Genomic DNA, 23,374 nt, shown 5'->3' with positions numbered 1-23,374 from the left:
AATAGATTAGGACGCTCTGCAGTACAGTGTAAGGTCGCTGTGGGTTAGGAGTATTATGGTGTCTCTTCTGGCCGGTAGGTACCAGTGGGCAAATTTGGAGTAAAAGTCTCCGTCGTGCTGTACGCGAGTCCGTGCGCACCTGAGAATAGAGGATCACTCTGGCTTTCGGTTATGGATTGCCGTGACTATTCAGTCAAGATAATATATCAATGTCTGCGGATACCGGGCTTCACTTATAGGTCCTGCTCAAACCTTTGGCTAGCCAAGGAGGTCGTATGAGACGTTGAATCACATACCGAATCTCCTACAGCGCAACTAGATGTAGCAGTAGTTGATTAACCATAAATACATTCATAGCACCCGAAGGAGTATAATTATTAACGGGGAGTAATATTGTTGCATACTAAACTGACAAGTGCCTACTTACAAAACCTAAACCAGCGTCATATATAAGAGTGACAAGGATGGATGGCGCTAGACTGCGTCAGATAGAAGCTCGGTACGCTGCGATTGTGCTCGGTAGGGTACGCTACCACAAACTGGCGAGGTAAAGGTTACTATAACCGAGGCGCTGTGCTGAGTAGCAGACAAATGGTTAATAGCTAGTCCCATTGAAATAGTACTTTATTTCCCCACTTTGTAGCGGCTAATAGTCGCCTCTCTCAGCGAGCAGCAGGAGGAGGAGGATGTGGTTCTGGGATTAGAAGGGGTTAAATCCATTTCTCTCCAGCGATCAAATAAGGACTCGTAGCTGCCGCCTGTTTGTTCCGCCGCCGCCTTGTCGCTGATTTCTTTCTTCACGGAACTGTGCAAAGTAAGCGCCTGGGGCACGGCGGGGTTACGGGGGAGGGTGTGTGCTGCCCCCTGTACCCCAGCACTGCACCTCCTCCCTCCATCTCCCCTGTTAACCATATCCTTGCCAGGAGGTGATAATTCATTATAGCTTTTTTGGAACAACACGTTTCCGCCGTATGGTTGTTGCGTAGTTTACACTAAAGTATTACGAGAAACTTTGGCGCTGTGACATGTAACCGGACTTTTCCTGTGTTTAAAAAGTGAATAAATGATGTGGGCAGCTAGTAACAGACTTGACACGGTACGTAGTGCCCCAGACTCCAGCTACCCTGTTTTATTCCATGCAATTATGGTTCCTTTACGCACAGGCGACTGTAAAACACTAATTGGTCGGTTTTATTGCAGTCTTTTAAGATGGTCTTGATGTGACCTTCTTTATAGTGGCACTCATTAAGCGTTATACAAGTTTTCTTCCTACACATTAGTATAGTTAATATATAGAATAAAAATGAGACCGGCCTTTGGAAAATAGCACAATATATAAATAAATATAGATTGAATAAATGCTTTGAACAGCGTTTTCCAGGAAATGACTTGCGAGTGATTTGCAGGGTCGCTGCGTGTTCCGGAGATGGGCGCTGAGCAATGCGCTATATGGCCCAGTACGTAGGAAGAAACGAGGAAACAAAAGTAAGAACCTGTCTCCGTAAAGATATGAATATGTAAGCAATTAGGCAAGATGGGGCCATTTCATAAGCGCAATAAAGCACTGCGGGCTGTGAAGTGACAGGTTTAATGCACAGCTAGAGGGCTCCAACCGTGCGTTACAGGCAGCGCGGCCGTCATGTCTCACTGCGCATTTTAACCCTTGCCAGCGTAGTTGGCTAGCAGCAGGCCTACACAGCGTGTGACTGTGCACTGTTCTTCTTCCTGAACACAAGGTTGGCCCCCGATACACGTTACCATTGTTTTAAACCATTCAGGTCATCCCTTTACATTTCATGCTGGCCATAGCTGTCATTTGCCTGGCTCCACTGTAGTTAGTATTTGTTTTATAAGAAACATTCACAAATGGGAACCAACAATTATACTAGCATACTGGTCTCATCATTAATATGGCTTACTGCTGACCATATTTCCCGTAAGTGTTGAAAATTAATTGTTATTCCTGACTATCTTACAAAACAACAAATGTATAGTTAGGGTTGGTCTTTGGGTGTGGGGTTCAGCTCTTTGGTGATTATCATTACGTTGTATGAACATTAATAAGTGAAATCTCTCTCGTTTTTTTAACTGTAGTCAATTGTGTACTGAATGGGTTATTATATGTTTTGTCACGTCATGTATCCTCTGTGAATAGCAAATTCTCTCTTCCCTCCCTCCCATTCAGATGCAGGAAGCAGCCTAGCACTAAACAAACACTGATCAGTTGGAAAGGGATTCATGATAATTAGTTAGCCCAAGGGGAGGGGGTGCAGATACAAAGACTTGAGTTGCCAATTGCTGGAGTCTCAAATGCTGGCCTTGCACTGGAGCACAAGCGCTCAGCCATAAAACTAGCGATCGTACTCATGGAATAAATTACTTTTTTCTTTTTTTAAGTGATGCAAGTGAAATCCTTGAAAATGTCAAATAATATGTTGAACAGGCATCATAAATGACATTTTTCATTTTCTGGGTTCGCTTATAGCTGATTTTAAAACCAGTTTCTCTTAATGGCTAATTTTGGGATACTTTCTTGTTGTCTTTCTGTGGGGTAATCAGTGTTGTGTTAGAATAAGTAAAAAATGTGTTTTTTGTTTTTATTTGCGTCCGTATGATTTATAACCCGAATACATGAGAAAAATAATGTCAGAAACAGCAGTAAATTGAGCTTGACAGACTTATTTTGCATGACTGTTTTCTGCTTAAATTACCCGCTGTGGCCCACATATTCTAAGTAGCGCTACAGCTGGGTTTCTGCCAGGCTCCTAGCGAACTGATCGGAAATGCTGCACGATGTAGTATATATGCGTCGGATTGCTGTACTTCTATTCCACATACTCAGAACGGGAAATCAAAAAGGAGGGGGTTGCATCTGTAGTCAGCCTGTAGCGGAGTTTACTGTGTAATATGAGTGATATACTATGACAGTAGCCACTTATCCCCAGGTACTGAATAGGACTCTCCCCGCATAAGAGTTCTTGCAGATGGTCGTCGGTGACCAGTATAATTGTGCAGCAAATACTGTATCTTTCCAACCCCATTTGGGATACATCTATAGATTGAAACATCAACAAGCAGTTTAGATACCCCTCGGTGAAGGCAGACAACCTGCTTAGGGAGAAGTTGGAGATAAAGCAGAGGGCTGTCTCCCGAGCTATACAAGCCCTGCAGGGACAGCTGGAAGCGTTATGCGTGATTAATACGAATAATAAAAGGCTTGCGCTCTCAGCCCCTGCTTCAGGAAATAAAAGCCTATATTTAATATGTGTGGGACTCATGATTGAGCTAGAGGCAGGCACATCGCGCTCCATTTTCCAGAGTAACAGGCTGCACGCAGTGATGGAACCGCACAATTACGCATAACCACTAATGTGGCCATTAGTCTAACAGTGACCAGACCAGCACCTCTAATGTCCAAAGTGTTTGCCTCTTATAGCAGTGATTATCAGAAAATATAAACACAATTTCACCCATCTTTAATAAAATAAAACGTTATTTGAAGCACGTTCTGTAACTGTGCTGGATTACCAAGAACACTCCCTACATGCAGTGACCAAGCTATATATACACCAAAACTAATATTTGTAATCTGAGATGGTTATATGATGATGGTTTGTGTCATTGTAGTTGTATAGTTTCCCTGGAAATCTTGGCGCGAGCTGTACGATATTCATCAAAGGCTCTGGCTGGAGCGCAGTGTGTAGCCCCAATAATCGCACACGCGGAGGTCCTGATGAAAGAGCATTTGTAGACTGGCCAACAAAAGGGAGAGCTGGTATACATATTTTATGCTCTCAGAATTGTGTGATTACCTCCAGAAGTCAATGGCCTTCATTTCTCTTTCTGGAGTTTCATCAAGTTATCAAAGGTACAACACAATCTGCTCAGCACCAGAATTGTAATCACAAAAACTCTGCTATTGCTACGTAGTGCATTTGCATTTATTGGGGACATCCAATGAAAAACAGCATTTGAGGCCTATGTGGAATCCTAAATGCTTTTGGTTGTTGTATGCATAGAGCATATAATCGCCACGGTCAGTTAAATTGGCTTTGGTAATAATGACGTACGAGGTTACAACACGTAGTCAGACATGAGATTCATTAAACACGTCGCCACTGTTATCTGGCTTTTGAAAAACTGAAATGTTGCATTTATGGTAGTTGTGTAATCTATAGAGATAAAGGTCTACGTCCTATCGGGCTGTAGTGATGTAGACACACAAATATAACTAAAAACTTGCTAGAGCAAGTCGTAGCATGGTTTGGCTCAAGTTCATAAAGTGCTTAGAACAGAAGTTATGGCTTATAAGAAATGCGATCATTGTCTGGAAGCAGCTGTTCCTGTGTGGTGGTAGTTTCCCCTGCACTGTGCCTAGCACTGCCAGATAACAGACTCTTGTCATGGATTTGCTACAATGCTTAACTCTTTACCAACTCGATACAGTGTTGTCCTTTTATGTATCTTCTCGCAACAGTGTTGCAATGTACTGTACTTAGCTAAACCAACTAACAGTAATCACAAATGAGTATATTATATTATATCCCTGTCAAACCTGCCCTGTCTAGCTGAAATGTCGTAGAGTTCACCAACCCGAAAACTGTAGATTAATAAAATGTTCGCCGGCACGACACATGCAAATATTGGTGATCTGTAACTTGTGGTTTATCTCATATTCCACTAGTGGACCCGCCACAAAACGTTGTTCATCCGATTACAAACTATTACATGTTTATAAACTTTATTTGCGTGTGTTATACTGTAGGTTGCTTTAAGGCAATATCGCCCTATACTGCTTTCGCATCTCCGCACATCGTGTGGATTTGCTGTTATGCTGTAGTTAGTAATCTGGTGGTGAAAGGGTGAAGGCTGAAATCTTAAACGGCTGTCTCCTCAGCAAGCCCACAGCTGGGAGAGAGTCACTGGAAGGCTGGCTGCAGCTATTTTCTCTCCATCGGAGACTGTAAAATAATAATAGGAGCCTGTTTAATTCTCCGATCGCGTCTCGGCACAGCGGGAGGAAAGTGGGAGCACTGCGCGCAGACATCTATGTGCCCCCACTGGCCCTAGCAATGCAAACGGCAGCCAGGCTGGTTACACAGCGCTTCTCGCATAATTTATTTCTAATCCGAAGGTAGAAATCACCGGGTTCCTGGTTCTCCAGCGCAAGCACTGCTGGCGACAAGCCATATAAACTGATGGTGGAAAATAGACGACAGGAGACAGCATAGAACTATTGTCAGTGCTCCCATTTGTATCAAAGTTGCATTTTATGGGGGATGAGAGAGTTTCACACTCCCCAGTTCCTGTAATCTTGCTCGCATGCTTGCACGTAGTATATGTCTAGGGGAACGATCACCGCGGATAGAATGGAGTGTAAAAACTAGAGGCCCGTAGTGCCATTTATTCCAAGCACACGAGAGGAGAGGATTGCCCTTGGGTTAGTGTAAATTAAAGGATTGTGGCATGTTGGAATGTGTTTTCTATAACTCATTGGACCCCCTTGTTTAGGATTGCCTCCAGGCTGCAAGATGATCGCTTCTCCTGGCTCATTGCCCTGGATCCTGTATAAATCCTATATCTATCTATCTATCTATCTATCTATCTATCTATCTATCTATCTATCTATCTATCTATCTATCTATCTGTATGTATATGTGTGTGTGTGTATGTATGTATATATATATATATATATATATATATATATATATATATATAATAAATTCGCTTGAAACCTCCAATGAATCGGCATCTGCATCCTGACAATACGGCAATGTAAAAGAAATATCGGTTTATCGTAATCTAGCCTATTGATCAGTGCTAGGGAGCCTTAGGGGAGGTACACACAACAGCTGCTATAAAAGGCCAGTAAGACAAAAGCCGTGCTTTTACATGAACGCCACGTCCCAGAAATCTGTTTTAAAAATCACTTTTGTCGGATATTCTTCTGCGCTGCGAGGCTTAAAGCATCAAACTGGATTGAGAGTGGTCCACTGCCCCTGACACCCCCTCCTCTTATTAACCCAGCATTTAGCAGTAGGACGCAAGTGAAATTGCAGTCACGAGAAAACGAGTCCTCCCCCAAGAGCAATTAAAATCTAGCCCTGGAATAATTCATGCGCAGCGATAATCCTGTTAATATAACGCAGCCTGTTCCTTGACACATTACTATTGCGACACGGATACTACCCCCTAGCTGCCTTTCTGGGGTTCTCTCTCCCACAGCAATTAGAGTGTGCTATAGATAGATGCATCTGTGGCCTTGAGTGTGTGTGTGTGTGTGTGTGTGTGTGTGTGTGTGTGTGTGTGTGTATATATATATATATAATATATATATATATATATGTGTTATACGTTCTCAAAGTGGGACATGTTTTACATTGTGCATGTGTGCGCTTGCTTTGCACAATGTTTAGCTCGGAACATGTTTCTGTAAACTGGCATTGGCATTCAGGTCCCTAAGCAAAGTTTTAATTCTTCGCTAGTACTATTGTTGCTGGTATTTATATAATCAGAGTTGGAGAAATTATTTTTATCACTAAACTTTATTTAATGGGCGCCATATGTTGTATGCAGCACCGTACAGAGGGCAGTTTAATATATGTGTTTTTCATAATCTGAAAAGGAGATAATCGCAGGAATGTAAAGATGTTATTGATGAGATATCATAGACTAGTATATTTGACCCATCATTCACTTACTTGCTAGCTGTTTGTTATTTTCTCTTCACTACTCTGTCCCCCTGGGGGTGGGGGGTAGGTGAGGGGTTAGCTGGGGATAGGAGAGGTTGTAGTGTCCGGCCAGGCAGTGAGTGCTTTGGTGGGAGGGGTGGGGCCTCCCTGTAATTCTACTGAACTTGTACTGGAAACACAGTTCTAGTACGTTATTGGGGTCCTTTTATCATCACTTAATTTACACAAAAGCAGGTGAAAATGCACATTTTCACCTGCAATTGTTAAAATTAAGTTATCAGGCCATTCATCAAGAAGGTAAAGCAGGAGAGATCACAGATATCTCCTACTTACCTTCCTTTTGTGGAATGGCCCGCTGTCCCCATACACTAGTATGGGGACAGTGTTCATCAAGCTCCGAAATATAATATTTTCAGAGCTTGACTGCGGGAGCATTTGCCATCTACAGATGGCGAATGCTCCGTCATAGCAACCCGCTCCTTCCCTATAGGAAGGAGGTCCGGTTTGCGAAGAGGAATCCTTTTGGATCCCTCCGTCCCTGTCTGTCTCCTTCCGCCGGACGTCAGGGTTCTTTTACGCATGCGTGACCTTTAGGTCGCGCATGCGCACCCCCATCACTGCTCCGACAGGAGCAGTAAAAGGATTCACTGCTCCGAATAGGAGCAGTGAAGCCGCTCACGGGAGCAGTTGATATCACATCAGCTGCCACCACGCCGGAGGAATGATGAATTGCTCCGGCAGCCGCGGTGAGTTAGGATGTTAATTATCGGGGTCCATTCTCTTGCATTTGCAGATCCAAGTATCAGGGCTGTAATGCATGAGCTATATCCTTGCTTAACTTGCAGCCTCAATATTGTCCGTAGTCCACCTACCTTAATTCATCACACCCAGAAAACTAAAATATGGCATTGGTTCCTGGAGCCCCTTCCTATCTATGGCAAGGGAGGCTCGGCTTGTAAAGAGGAATCTGTTCAGATCCCTCAGCCTGCACCGTACTGCTCCGTGTGCATGACCCAGCTATGTAAAGTTACAGATACTAATTAATCTGTCAACACAATTTGAGGTGAGTCGCGTACTCAGGGGGGCAGATGGGGTGTGTTGATGAATACGCCCATCAATAATAGATATCACTGGGCATTAATTAATGACCAGTAGAATACCAAAGCAGTGTGATTCCTATTTACCAAGCTCCAAGAAGCTGTTTTACCCCGAAAATGAACTTTAGATGGCGTTATCCATTTGGTTATTTTTTCGCAAGTTTTTTCTGGAGAAGGTTCATTGGATTCCACCCTGGCAGCCTCCGCTAGCCTGATCACTGTGCATGCGCAGTATGAAAGCCAGGCCTGAAACCAGCAGTAAAGTGATAACATAAGCTCTTTACTTTTTGCTCTTCCTTATCTGAGACACTGTCCCATCAAGAAAAATGTAATGAATAGGGCTGAAAAATTAAATAATTTATTGCAATATGCAGCAATAAGAAATGATAGATGGAGATATTTTCTGTTAAATACTAGACCGGAATATGTATACTAGTGTTCACTATATGTCCGTCAGCAGGCAGGGCGCCAGACCTAGAGATAGGGCACTTCTGCGCGCCCTGTTGAAAAGAGGGTGTGGTCAAAGAAACAGCCTAGCGGGAACACTATATGATCTATAATCTCTATAATGATGTTAGATGGGAGTTGGGGAAAAAATTAAAACAATTCTTCCACTGTTCTGCCAAGATATTCTCTATGTCATGCATATATTCTCTATGTCATGCATAAAGTCCTGGCGTTCCTTAACCCAAATATAATAGAAAGACAGTGGCAATGTATTCATAATACGTCCACTACTACCCTCTTCCGTTTATGTCTGTCAGTTACTACACAGTTTTGTTTGATTTAATGTTGTTTCCAGTTGTAAAGTGCAACGGAATATGCTGTGCTATATAAGAAACTGTTAATAAATAATAATTTCTGCATTTTCATGAATTCCTCTCCCTTGGGGGCCTATTCATCATCACTTCATTTTCACAAAAGCAGGTGAAAATGCACATTTTGCAATTGTGCAAATTAAGTGTTCGGGCCATTCATCAAGAAGGTAAAGCAGGAGATATCACAGATATCTCCTACTTACCTTCCTCTTGCGGAATGGCCCAGTATTCATCAAGCTCCGAAAATATCATATTTTCGGAGCTTTACTGTGGGAGCATTTGCCATCTTCAAATGGCGAATGCTATGGCATCACAACCCGCTTCTTCCCTATGGTGGGAAGAAGGTCCGGGTTGTGATCCTTTCGGATCCCTCCGCCCGTGCCCGGCTCCTTCAGCTGGACGTCGGGGCTCTTGTGCACATTGGTGACCAGAAGGTTGCGTGTGCGTACTCCCTTCACTGCTCCGAAAAAGAGCAGTGAAGCCGCTCGTGGGGGCAGCTGATATCACATCAGCTGCCACTTCGCCAGAGCAATGATGACTTGCTCCGGTAGCCGCAGCGTGTTAGGATGTTATCGGGATCCGTTTGGACCTCGATAATTAACATGATGAATAGGCCCCTTGGTGGCTGCAGACACTCTTGTATTAATGAGGTGTCAGATTTGACACATTGGTGTCCACAGTCTGACATCTGGGGAAGGTGCTAATCCCTGTGGTTATGGAGAGCCCTGAGTGATTCTAGCACTGCCCTATACTTCTTCCCGTTTTGTCCTCCATGTAATGGGGCTTTAAATGGAATTGCTACCATGTATATCGGGCACACATGGGTTTAAATTCGTATTTAATAAAAACAAAAAGTTAAAAGATCAACACAACTGTAATTCATGGCAGGTTTAATATGATGGGGCCTTGTTCATTAATTTATTTTAGCTTGTCCTTACTCTATGTATATGCACACTGGCACTGCTTCTACGGCAGTTCCTGGCAGCCTCGGGGTGCCACCACTGCCACACTGTAATATATGCCAATTACAGCTAGTTCTCTGCAGTGTGTTGCTATAGTCCCAAATCCCGAGAACAAGGCCTCCTGTAACATCGCAGGGACAGCATGTTAACGCAACCACTGTCCCTGCATAAAGATATGCTGAAGAGCTTTCATAAAATGTAACAATTGATTTAAAAAAATCGTGACGATGTTGCCCGATTATATTCGGGGCAACATCGTCACTGTTGCTGTATAGATCCCTTAATGCAGGGAACCATTATTATGTGTCTCCCCCACAGCAGGTCTGTCTAGGAAATACTGCCTGTTAGGGACATATGTTGTGGCCCCTGGCTGTGGCTGCTTGCGGGCCCGGAGTCGGACAGGAAATACTAGGTCTCCCGCAGTTGGACTTTCCACGGCCGGTCACCTCTCACCTGCTACCTTGTGCAGCTCTCGGAGCGTCGACTAATGATTTATCTGCCCGCACCCCTCCTTCCTTCCTTCCTCCCTCCCTCCAGCCGGCGGCTGCTGCACTGTGCTCCGTGCAGACACGTGTGCGGGGATCGCTACACTTGTGAATATTGTTATCATTATGCATTCATCTAATTCCTTTCCTCCTCATCCCGTCTATCCGGCCTGTACAGTATCTGTTTCTCTGTGACTCACATGCATTTTCATTTATTAGGCATGCCTGTATATATTTATTTGGTGGTCATTATAGATGGGGGGGGGGGGGGCTGTATATCATCGGGGTGTCACACATGCAGAAACTATAGTTTTGCATGTTGTAAGTAACATTCTTTATTAAGGGTTGCTTGCAGGAACAAACGCTATCTTCAGATGGACCCCCGCTCCTTCCTATGGGAACGGCCCATAATACTGGATGGGCTTGATACGTTAAACATGCGGAGACTGTGTGACGGACTTATCTTGGATATTTGTTTAATAAAAGCGTGAAAGACTGTAAAGTTGAACAAATATGTGCGCATACTTCCTATATTATCCCAGCCCCGTACTATTATAGAACCTATTTATTATTGCGTTACACTGCCCATTATGCAGGAATATGATAATTGTATGTTATCAGGACGGTATCGATAAATACTGCACCACGTCTATGGTAGAGTGCAGTGGTAATAATGCCGCTGTGTGTATAATGTATATATAATGTGTGTGTGTGTGTGTATATATGTGTATATAATGTATATGTGTGTGTAGATATATATCTATATATAGTATAGTGTAAAATACTATCCGTGCATATTGCAGACTGTGTTGCGAGCAAGGAGCGGCTATACGGGGGATTTCTCGGTACGAGCTGCTGAAATCCCCCTGTGATGTGTGTGTGCCTGTCTTGATCTTGAAGAACAACTGCTTTTGGGATTAAGCAGACGCCGCTCGGAAGCCCCCTCCCCCCCAGCTACAGTACGTGCTTGGCAAAGAGAGCTGCGATGTTAGAGCACTCGGTTCCTGCATCTCTCACATCATTTGTTGTAGGGATCGGGCTGCAGAAAGCAGCCACCCCGGAGCCGCACGATCTCCGCGCACTGCTGCGCTGAGACAGAAATTCCCATCTATCAGGAGACACGGCGAGATGTCCTGTGCGTCTGGCAGCCAGTGATTTATAGTCGTGCAGGGAGCGCTGCTGCTGACACGTACAGGGCCAATCCATCTATTTATATATATCTCCGATACGGCATGCAGCGCACTGTACATAATACACCCTGGCCCAATGATCCCAGCTCTCACTGCCTCCATAGCCCTGAGAGAGACGGTAAAGGGTTAATCCCAGCACTAATAGGCCTGCTAATGCACGGATGTCCTTGATCAGATATGGCTCTATTTATATTGCTGCACTACGCGAGAGTGTGGGACCAGTGCTGCTGATCTACGTGTAGTTGAGTTACAGTATTGAGGTGGGCTTGCAGCACCTGGGGGTGTCGTGGGATTGCGCCTGAAGGGTTAATTGTACAGGGCAGACGTCGGATAATGACAGCAATTAACTGCTATATGGCGTCGAGTGATTGCTGCCTGGAGTCTGCGAAAGGGATTGCGAGCATTACATAAAGGATCGTAATGTGATTGCGTGTGACAAATGGCTCCAGCGTTGAGGGGGTTAATGAGATCAGCTAGTAAGTTGCTTTTCCTTTGACCTATAAACGACCTCGATTTGCATAGCCCCCTCTCACCCTTTTTATTGCTGGGAATGTCCCTTAGCGTTTAGCACAAGCTGATCTCCCCCACCTCAGCAGCTAACTCCAGCATTTATTATTAATTACCCGAGGGAAGGGGGGGAGGAGCGAGTCTGGCTGGCTGTGCCTGTATACCATCGCTGCTGTCTCTGTTTACACTGCGAGCGCGGCCCGATCTCTTTCCAATTTCTCACCTCATTCCCCCCTTCTAATGTTTCCGCACAGGGGACACATTGAGAAGAAAGGGAAGGCTGCAGTATTAAGGGGCGACATGCTTTCGGCAACCCCCCTCTATGGGAACGTACATAGCTGGATGAGCAATGAGAGGGTCCGCATGTGTGGCATCAATGAAGACAGGTAATGGCCCTAATTAATCTAAATTATAGCATCTGGTGAGCTTTCTTCATTAATCAGCATATAGGTTCCCTGTTGCCGTCTGATCAGTTTCTCCCGGAGCAAGTACAACGTTTGCATAGAATTGTGCAGTAAGAAAAGTTTATGCAAGAGATCAGAAAATACATCAACTACAAGCAAACGTTCAGAAGTTAAAACACGTTACAGTTCATCTAGCCCTGTTACTAGTTTCCATTTACAATGCAAATACAAACCTAATACTGACAATAGAAACATTTAAACATTTGTATCAAGCAGGTCTGTCAAGTGATGTTGCATAATATGTAATGCTCACCAGTGGTACTCCCATTGCTGGGTGATGTATGTGCACACATTTCCAGTATTTTTAGTTTATGGAAACACAGCTCCTTCTTGTAATCGCAAGGGTCACATTTGTCAGTACTGATACTTATTCAGTTACACCAGTGTAGATAGTAGTAGCAACATCTGCAGGTAGCAAAGAGGAACTACTCCTTTTATGAGGACATGGCAAAAATAGTGGTGTTGAAATCAGTGACAAAGGAGTCGTGTATATATAAGTAAGATGGAACTCTTAAGGCCACTTGTTCGTACAACTTTAACGAAAGATTATACAACACATATTTTGGATCCAAAAATCCATTGTTAGTTTGCCTGCCCTTGAACTGCAACTTGTATGGAAACATCCTTAGCTGAAATTTCACACATTAATGCCCCTTTCAGACATGAGAGCTGGGAAACTGCCGGGTCTATCAACCTGGCAATTTCCCTGGTCTCAGCCCGACCCTGGTAAAGAGCAGGGTTGTTTGCATACACACTTACATCTAAATCCTGAGTTTTTGAACGTGACCTCGCATCGACCCAGGATTTAGGTAAGCGTGAAAGGGGTATTACATGTATTTTCACAAATATAGAAGAGAAAAAGGGATCTAGCTACTCAAATCTAGAAAAGACACCTAGCTCTATTATTATAGAGGCTAATCTCAAAATGTATCAAATATTCCAAAACTTGTAATAACATATTTTTAAAAGATTCAAGCTTTAGGAGTACATACACATTTTCTCTGTGTATTCCGCTTTGAGTATATAATCTAAATAAATGCAGCTAAATGTGTCTTTATTTAGATTTGGAATATTTTACCTTGTATTTTTGTGATGTTACTGCACTTTTTCAAGTGAATGATATATCATTAATTATGATTTGTTTTATGTTCAATAAAAGTCTGGCCAGGGCTATGTTTAAAATGTCCATTCTCACAGACTCTCCATCTCTTCAAAGGAAAATTCTAATTAATGATGGTGACCTTCAGAAAGCAAGACTTGAACTGAGAGAGGATCACCTTGGTCACAGCCTGGTAAGATCTTCTTCTTGTGTCAAAACTTAGGGCCTGATTTCAAAATTTACACTAATGGAATCGCAATCTCTTACGGACGGCCATTGCTAAAATATGCTAGTGCCTTCCAAAGCTTACACACCCACTGTTGCCTTCTTATATCCATCCGACAATGTTCTACCTCCTAATCATCGGTAACATTGACGCAGATCGGGCAGCAACGCAGCTTGTAAGTAAAGTCTGACCTGCCTCATACACCAATGGCTAATTTATGCATGCCCAAGAAACGGAGTTTGAACGGTCCCGTCACGCCTGTGTTTGCCTAGCCACCCCCTGCTTCTCCAAATGCTGACTACCTGTCACTCACTTTGTGAGTGAATCCTTTATGCTAGCGTGATCGCAATACAATTGCTGCGCATGTGCAGAGCGGCATTCGCAATGACAAATGATTGCTCGATCTGCATAAATATCGACATTGCGTAAATCTCCGAATCAGGCCTTTAGGGGTAAATATACTAAGATGGGAGTTCTATTTAAGAAGTGATGTTGCCCATAGCAACCAATCAGATTCCATGTATTATCTTGTAGAAGGTGTTAGATAAATGAGAAGTAGAATCTGACTGGTTGTTATGGGCTACATCACTTCTTAAATAGAACTCCCATTTTAGTAAATTTACCGCTTAATCTTTTAAGTGTCAGGGACCATGGTCTAGCACACTTTTTTATATGAAGGACTCTCCCTGATCACACCTTCATCTCTGATATCTATTGATAATTTCATTAAATAAAATTGCTATAATATAATGTGTTTAGCTGTAACTTTTACATGAAGCTCATTTTATGTTTGTTAGCACATTAATGCTGCAAATTAAACTTTGAGTTGCTATATTTTGTGTTTGCTTGGTTTTGAACACTTGTTCTCATCTTTGTATATGTATCAGACACTGATTCTGTGTTATATGACCATATGTGAGTGCCAGCTGTTTGCAGCTCTTTCTGGCTACTCAAATAGAGGTGTAATTCAACAACGCATAGAAAACCCCAAATTCTCATAGCATATTTAACATTTTAATAGATGTTTTATTATATATTTAATCCTTAATTGTTTGCACTACATTTTGTATAGATTCTAGAATATGCAGCACTGATCATATTAGATAATGGAAAAATGGTAGGCAGGGCGAATAAAACTTTAAAAATTGCTCTTTATAGTGCACTCTGTACTTTTCAGTAGTAGTTTAGATGATGCATGAACATCTCATTATCATCCATATAATTAATTACATAGGCACATTATATTTAAGGTCATTGTTCTCTGCACACAACATTTATCTAGAGGTATGTGAAACTCGTATCAGCGGTATTAATCCTCTTAATGCCCTTTTGTGACTTAGGTATAGATTAAAATTACATTTTATATTGAATGTCGCACAGTTTGAACACCAGTTTTACAAAACAATGTGTATAATATATATATATATATATATATTTAGAGAGAGAGCTGTTTATTTAAAAAAAAAAGTCACTACTTAAGACATTTGTTAATGTCTCTATGCTTTGCTTTATTGTAAGGTGGATGCTGCAGCTGTGCATCGCATGGATGGCCTAACCACTCTTGGCATGGACCGAACTGGACTTATGCAGGAAGGTTTGAGGGTACCTGGTGTTATGGTCTACTCTAGTTTATGTGGTCTAGGCACAGAAAAAGTCAGAGAATCTTCCAATCCAATACCAGGCCTTGGATATGCACCTGATCGAAATCCTGAACTTCAGTTCAAGCCAAATGCTGCCGAAACAATGGAGAGCGCTCACATGAATGGAAAACAGCCCAATGGCTTTAGCTCCTTGTTTAAAACTCCACCTGGACTGCAGAAGACATCTGTCCCTACAAGTGAAGCACTAGTTATGGACAGAACAGCAAGTGACAAGCAGAGTCCTCTAGGTGTTAATGGTGCTAATTATTTAAGAATTCCATGGGTACACCCCTACATGGACAATACATCACCGGCTATGTACCCTTTCATTGATTCACCAAATAAGTATTCATTAAACATGTATAAGGCATTTCTACCTCAACAGTCTGCTTACAGTTTGCCACAGCATTTGACCTACTCGCCTGTATGTCCAAACGGTGAACGCTTTGTATACCTTCCACCATCCCACTATGTAACACCTCACATTCCATCAACCCTGGCACCACCCATGAGGATATCTGCACCATCAGCAGCTCCTACTGTGCATTGTTTAGAAAAGAGCTTACCTTGGAAAATGGGAGTTAATCCTGGGTCCGCTGTTGATTCCCATGGATATTCACACCTGCAGACCAATAAGCAGACAAGGGTTGCATGTACAAAGTCTGTGACGAGCAGTATTTCACCAGAAGCCTCTCTTTTATTGGCTCCTTCTCAAAGACCGTCTCCCAGGCTTCACCATCCTGCTCAGCCTGTTGGGGATAGCTACTCAGATTTTCAGGCGTCATTTGTCAAAATCTCGACCCCACCTACATCTGTTGCTTACACAAAATCACATACTAGTGTAAGCAGTGACCTCGCACCTCTAAGACCATGTAGCACAAAGACTAACAAAATGATGGAGTGTGATCATTCACAGATGCATGCACCCTCCAAAAAGTATACAAAGGAAAGAAAGGAAAGCAAGTCTCCTAGTTTGATAGAAAAACAGACACCTCACAAAGATGGAGAAAAGCCACTTGATCTGTCCTCAAAGCTTGGTGATGCTGACATGTCAACAATGCTACTTTCAGGGAGGTCGGGGAATACCCTGGGAATAAGCTCTAGGGACATTCAAAAAGAAGCCATCTCTTCTTCAGGAAGTGGTAGTGCTATTTTTACACCGGAAATGATCAGTACTGCTTCTTCATCATGGGTAGTACCTGGCATGAATAGTACTGAGGACATGAGTGGCATCATTATGCCACTTAAAATCAAAGCATTAGAGAGGGTTATGCCACAGCAGAGGAGCTCCTCATGTCCCCGCATGGGAAGCTCTGAAGGAGTAATTAGTAGCAATTCCGGATGCCTCTCTAGTGCAGGTCGTCCAGCATCTGCTTCTCCTGCTCCAAATGCAAATGGGGAAAGTAAAAGTCCTGCAGACAGTAATAAATCTGTTATGCAACAAAAAGTTCAACCAGCTAGCTCACTTTGCAAGGGCAGCAAGGTAGCAAAACCCTCTATCCTGGAATCCACCATAAAAGTGAGTGAAAGTAGTCTGCCTCCAGCACATATGTTCTTGCCTCAGAATGAGCCCTTCTGCTCTACTCCATTGGCATATCCAAGCAGTTTTATCCCATATCAGGTTTCCGAGAGCCATGCATTATCACTTTTACACTTACATGGAAAAGCTCCTGTTTATCCTCACCCTGTTTTGTTGCCCAATGGAAGCCTTTTTCCTGGCCCAATGGCTCCTAAACCTGGTATTCCCTACAGCATACCAACCAATAGAGATTACATGACCTATCAAGATACCCTGAGCATGGTCCACCCGATATTGCTACCACCTTCCACAATGGATGTAAACAAAGATGACAAAGCAGAGAGACGTTCTAGATCACATGAGAGACCACGGTATGAGGAAACTGGTAGCAGACTGTTGGATATATCGAATTCAACACCAAAAATGATTTTTGAAGTTGCTTCGGATAAAGCATTGAAATCGCACCAGTCATCTCAGTTAACAAGTAAACATGCTTCTAAAACAGAGATGTTGTGTTCTAATGAAGAAAGAGGCACAAAATGTGATTCTAATTATACCCTCAATGGTTTCATGCCTGAAAGACATGTTCTGAATGATCTTCAGAAACCCGAACAAGGAATACAACACAGAGCTGCTATGATATCCAGAGATGAGAATCCAAAAAATGACTTCCATGATTCTTTTCAGCTTCCCAAACCTACTCAGAACTCACCTGTATTTCACTTTAGACAGGATAACGTCTGTGGAAGCCAAACCATGGATTGTGCTACAGCTGAACCATGTACCCGCTTCATGGTACCTAGTCAAAGTAAAGATGCACTAGCTGGATTTTATGGCAAGCCACAGGAAAAATCACAGCCCCTTCTTATGGCAAATGGGCATTCAGATACTGAAATGGCTGAGACAGTTGTGAGAGATAGTACTGATGAATTTGAAACTATAAATGGAAATCTTGTGAAAACAAGACCCTCAAATTTAACCAGAAGGATAGCAAATTCTTCCGGCTATGTGGGTGACCGGTTTAAATGTCTGACCACCGAATTGTACGCTGACTCCAATCAACTAAGCCGTGAGCAAAGGGCTCTGCAGGTGAGTGTTCCTCTGCATTCATATATATTCTATAAAGCTGACATTTCTAACTGTATGAACAGGGTATTTTTAAATGATGCACATGAATTTGCAAACACTGACCGTATTATGATGTATGCACAATCCCACGCTGTAGCAACTGCATAACTAAAGTGGAAAAATATCTAAAGACTATTAGTATGCATGTAAATTAGATATTTCAACAGACAGTTCATTGTAAATCAGGGGTCGTGAACAAATGCTTCAATAATACCACGCCTGGCTACTAAACTTTTAACTTGCTCATCTTCTAAAGCATGCAAGATACCAAAGTTATATGGCTTGACATTTCTAATAGCTCTAAAATGAAATTGTCAATATATTTTTCAGGTTTCTTGATCTCAACATCCTGATAATTTTAGATATTTTTATTTTAAATATTTTCTACATGTTCACTTGCGTATTTATTTTTAACTGCTGTAATGAGCTTATGAAAAATATACTTGCTACACACACTTGTGAAGCATGCAGTAGGGTTTTTATTTGTTTGTTTCATGGCTAACCCACTATGTATACTTTCTGAACAGAAGCTACTGCGAAGTTTAATTGAATTAATATTGTGTTCACTTACTGCTAAATGTGCTGCAACGTTTGTGTGATTGTCTAACAATGTTATGTTTGTAGCAAATTGGCTAATTTCGGCCAAATAGTATTACATTGTTCTTTTAAAATGTATTTGCTGACTTAAAATTGGATGATTATCCAGATAATGTATTAAGTGCCCATTTTAATTACTTAGATGGAAGGCATACAAGAGGACAGTATTTTAAGTCCACCTGCTGCTTACTGTGAGGTCAGTCCTTAACATTTTTATTATTAGACTCTAATGCAATTTTTTTTTACTTCATTTCTAAGTATGTGATGGGCCATGGTTTATTGTGTCTCTGACATCCCATTGAAATGTATGTCTGCTAATTTGATGTTTACCTTGCATGTAGCAATGCATCTGAATACTCTCCTATTTAATTTACACATTCTTAACCTTTTTTTTAACAATACCATATGAATTTGCTCATAATTCGGAGGAGAATCGGCAGACACATTTGTTGTTTGTTAACTGTTCTATTTTTATGATCAACATTGTTTGGTATTTAAGCATGCTTATGCATTTTAAAGAACTGTATGAAGTTGTGTATTGCGCAATAAAGGTCAGCGGGTCATGGTGTTTGATGTCTCTCAGGTCTCATTAATTTATGGATGTCCACACAAAGATGCAAGCAAGCCCATATTTAGCTTTGTCATTGCCTGAGGCTGTGTGAGAAATGCAGGCTAAATGCGTAATTGGACCACACATTGTTATGATACCTCTATCACCCCAAATCCCCCCTTGTTGTAATTTTTATTTAAAGGGGAAATAAAGTCCCTTGCAACCACTTGCATATTTCTATTGTGTTTTGCTCTTAGTAGCACTTAATGTGACATAAAGAGTAGTTGTATCTAAACTCATAGTTTAAACAAATATTATTCACAGTTCTAAGAATCATTTCAGAATGCCTAGTCTGCTGAATAGTGTCCTTCTACAGTTATACTTATCCAATATATTCCACCTTTTGATGGACAGTGCATACTTTTATGAATAATCCCAAAACTGAGATTATTTTGATTCTTTTCTTTAGTAGTGGACACCTGCAGCAGTTAGGGCTAGCTGCATTCTGGTCAGTAACATTCTTCCGTCTTGCTTCAGCACTGTGCCTGCAAACAGTTAACGTTCTGCCCCTCCTCCTTTGCGGAGTGGCTGGCGGCATGAAGTGAGAAGGGCAGAAGTGTGCTTTTCATGAATAATTTCCAGAGAATGACCGGGCAGAGAATTGGAACTGACTGCAGTATTCATTCTCCAATGTCAAGACTGGCATCACAAATTCATAATTGCTGTCCTTTTAAAGGCGACTATACCTATTAAAATTAGTTCGACTGAACTTTTCAAAGCTTCCATTCTTTATGATGGTTTACAGTGACCTTATTTATATGTTTAAAGATTGAGTTTTTCCTGAAACTGACTGTTTCTTTTTTTTTTTATACATGCCTGAAAAACTTAAACCACTTATCAATTGGCCTTGCATAATAATTGGATTCTTTTAATACATTTCTGAAGTTACCAGATAGTGTCCATAAATAATAGTGGCACAATATCGTTCTTATGTACTGTTAATACACAGCCAGTTTTTTTAATTGTAAAATCTAAAAACATACAGATCTCATTTACATTTCATTTACACAACCATGATGGGACAATGTAATGTATTAAAACAAAGCTATAGAGCATGTTCAGCAAAGAAAACTATTTGTTTCATGATCCAGTATGTTTTGGTGTGCTATAATGTAAATACATCTATAAAATGTATGTGTTTGCTTGTTTAAAGTAGACCTTTATCATAGACAAAACTGAGTTAGCCAGTCTTTAAGCTGAAATAATATTCAGTCTGTCCGGTCACTAGTCTAATGACATCACTGAGTGAATTGATGACATCACTGAGTGTGAACTGTGTCGTTGTGCATTAGTTATGTCAGCGAATTCATATTCTTATTTCTAGATGACAGATTAACTTCAACTTTCTAAACAATGGCTGGATTGATAGGACACAATATCTAAGTTGGGAAGCAATTGACTACATAAATAGTGATGTTTGTGGCTGTAACCTAGATATCTAATGACCATTTTGAGAAGTGCAAATGCATGAATACATTTGTACATTATATGAATGCACTAAAAGCCAAATAGTTCCAAATTTATATAGATATTCAGGTGTTGATGATTTGGTGTTTTAAGCCCAACTAATTGTTTTAAGTAAAGCTTCCTCAGAGTAAGACAATGTGGGTTCACTGTTGTACATATCAAAATCGTACTTTACACCTTTAAAATGTTTTATGCAAAGATATATTTTTTTTTTGTTCATCACCCCTTTCTTTTTAGCGTGCAATGATGCGCTTCTCTGAGCTGGAAATGAAAGAGCGAGAGGACCACACACCTACCAAAGATTTGCAGACTTGCAAAGTCAGTCATTCTGACGTGAAGTCGGCAACAGAGAATAATAAGCCAGCCGCCACAGCCCTGGGAGACTTTATCATCAGCCAACCTGAAGGTGAGGAAAGCAGACAGTAGCTGGTCAGCAAACTGTCTATTTCTCCATTCATTCTCAAACATTCATCTGAGGCCATTGAGATATTGGGCTTGAGTCTACGCTCCGTATGTGTTTTATTTTGTTAAATGCTTTTCAGGCATTGGTGTATCAAAGATAGTGGAGCTGAGGGATTAGGTGATATAGAGAGTGTGGGCATCCTGCCAGTAGTCAGACGTCAGTGTCTTGTGGTTTTTCTCTAAGACCTCAGTAGTGTTCACCAAAGCCTCATAATCCACTCTGGTTAGCTCCGTCCTGCTGTTTGTGAGCTTGCTGTAAATGCTAGAAGCTGATTTATAGTTAAATCTGCAGTGTTTACGGTTTTATAATGTGGATTGGAATATAAAGCTATTTGGTGAATAGATTAATCTTCGCTAGAGCCTACACCTTCAACCTTACCTAAAACTTTCTTTTTCAGGTAGGGTATTCTAAACAACAATCATTAATTTCAGACCTGCATTTTCACAGCGTCTTTAATGGCAGGAGAACAAAAGTTTCCATTCTGTAATTAATACAATGAAATTTAGCCAAACGCTACCTCCAGCTAGTGCAACACATCCAGAAATGTCCTTGATAATATTTCAGATGCTTTACTATTTAGGTTATGTAATGTGACACAATATCACAACCAGTAGGCAACTGACCCCACGTTGCTGTAGACCCAAACAGATCATAGTGCTGTCTGCTGTGTGGGATCACCCACTTACTGCTCAGACAGTGTCACCAAAGTGATCCTGCCGCTCATTCCTAGCACAGAGTCACCGTATCGCATCCAGCGCTTCTGTGGCCAAATTAGAAAATAATGATGACTCTGCTTTCAGCCAAGTGGCATGACGACTACACATGTGGCCAGGGCAAGCGTAGGCCTTACTTTTAAATAAGACCACATTCAGACATGAAATGTTCTTAATTATATTAGTTTAATAACTCTCCAAAAACACAGTTTTAAAGCAATGTTTCTGTGGAACAGTATCTGTGTATTTGCAGATTTTAATTTCATCATAGTCACTGTTCAGCCCGCATGTCTACACAATTTCCGATGTGTCTGTTAATGGTGAACATCACATTAGTGACACAATAGGGGTTAGGGTTACTGTACAATGCCTGGTTAATGCATATTGGAGCTCCATCTGTGTTAATTGCCACTCAAGCCTGGATAGAAGGGCTCTGTGAATCCCCACTGTGCACCCTATTCAGAAGTCTGTGTGCTGTTTTACCACTGGGGCTGAAATCATCTCAACCTGTGCATGTGGTTACAGTGCAGAAAGCAGAATATTTTCTGTTCCATTACAACCTCAAAGCCCTGCAGTGCAGCTTTAACCCTAGCTGTGCCGTTCTTTTTGCGTTATCTGCTCAGTATTATGTTGTCTTACATTTTATTTAAAAGATTGCATAAAAATAACCAACCTGCATGTTATTGACTAGAATTCTGTAACCGCAATGACTGGTGCTATATAATCTAGTTAGTAAATTATGTATATTTAGATTTCAATTATGTATATAAATTAGGGGTGAGCGGGTTCGGTTTTACTCGGTTCTTTTCGCCACTTTACCGCAATTTCGGCTCGATTTCATTCGCTATCCAAAACACATGTTCGGCGATAGCCAATAAAAAGATCCGAGTAAAACCGATCCCGCTCACCCCTAATATAAATGATGTTACTTTTGTGATCATGTTATACATACAGACCTGATCACCAAGTGCTTCCTCCTACTGTCACACTAAGGGGTCAACTCGATTAGAAGTGACGTATTCACGCCCGCAAGTAAGTGCGGCTATATGCTGCACTTACAGTACCGCTGGACTCACGGATATTTGTTCACAGCCCCATACAAAAATCCACAAGTCTGGGGTGAGATCGGACCACAAGGCTGGCTAGTTGCAAAGCTTTTGGTGGGGTTTCCATCTGTTACAGCAACTCTCCCCCCTCGCATTAAATTGAATCGACCCCTAAGGGTTAAAGTTTATTTTTGTAACTTCATTAGTATTATAGCGTAGTATAATTTAGGCATTGTGCTACAAGCATAATCCGCAAATATTTTAGATAATAGATCCAGCACGTGTACTTTTAATGAACTGGCTAGAGGACATTACATAAGTCTGCTTTAAAAACAGTTTGCTTATATTCAATTATTGTCATGTCTAGAAAGATTTTGTCTTTAACATTTCACTGTGAAATTCTTTCACTATAAGGGATGCGATTTTGCAAGCTGTTGGCAAATATCAGTGCGCGTGTAGACAAGTGGATGAAGGGAGTGCAGTCCACACTTTGAATACCTGTCGTAGTTCTACTCTTCTTTATAAGACTTCTGTAGTTCCAAGAACATTATTTTAAATTACGCTGAGTTAATATTGTATTTCTTCCCTGGTGTGCTAATGCCACAAGTCACCCAGCTGCTCAAATAGAAGAAAAATGAACCTGGCCATCAT

The 23,374-nt window shown here is 41.6% G+C and overlaps 1 protein-coding gene across 4 annotated transcripts in view; it reads left to right on the top strand.

Annotated features, from left to right (window-relative positions):
* BCOR (BCL6 corepressor) overlaps nt 1-23,374 on the top strand; it is a 162,108-nt gene that overhangs the window by 120,585 nt on the left and 18,149 nt on the right. For 3 of the 4 annotated variants that reach the window (XM_088451693.1, XM_088451692.1, XM_088451691.1), the window contains 5 exons: nt 12,006-12,137; nt 13,432-13,507; nt 15,059-17,788; nt 18,567-18,620; nt 20,739-20,907. In XM_088451693.1, coding sequence (XP_088307819.1) covers nt 12,052-12,137; nt 13,432-13,507; nt 15,059-17,788; nt 18,567-18,620; nt 20,739-20,907 — 3,115 coding nt within the window. In that variant the 5' untranslated portion in view covers nt 12,006-12,051. The remainder of the gene's footprint in view (nt 1-12,005; nt 12,138-13,431; nt 13,508-15,058; nt 17,789-18,566; nt 18,621-20,738; nt 20,908-23,374) is intronic. The other variant, XM_088451694.1, reaches the window with a different exon arrangement.

The sequence above is a fragment of the Taudactylus pleione genome, unplaced genomic scaffold, assembly GCF_031769625.1.
Source record: "Taudactylus pleione unplaced genomic scaffold, aTauple2 ptg000026l, whole genome shotgun sequence".
NCBI lineage: Eukaryota > Metazoa > Chordata > Amphibia > Anura > Myobatrachidae > Taudactylus > Taudactylus pleione.
Note: the sequence above shows the minus strand (reverse complement) of the source record. Positions and strands in the feature narration are given on the sequence as shown.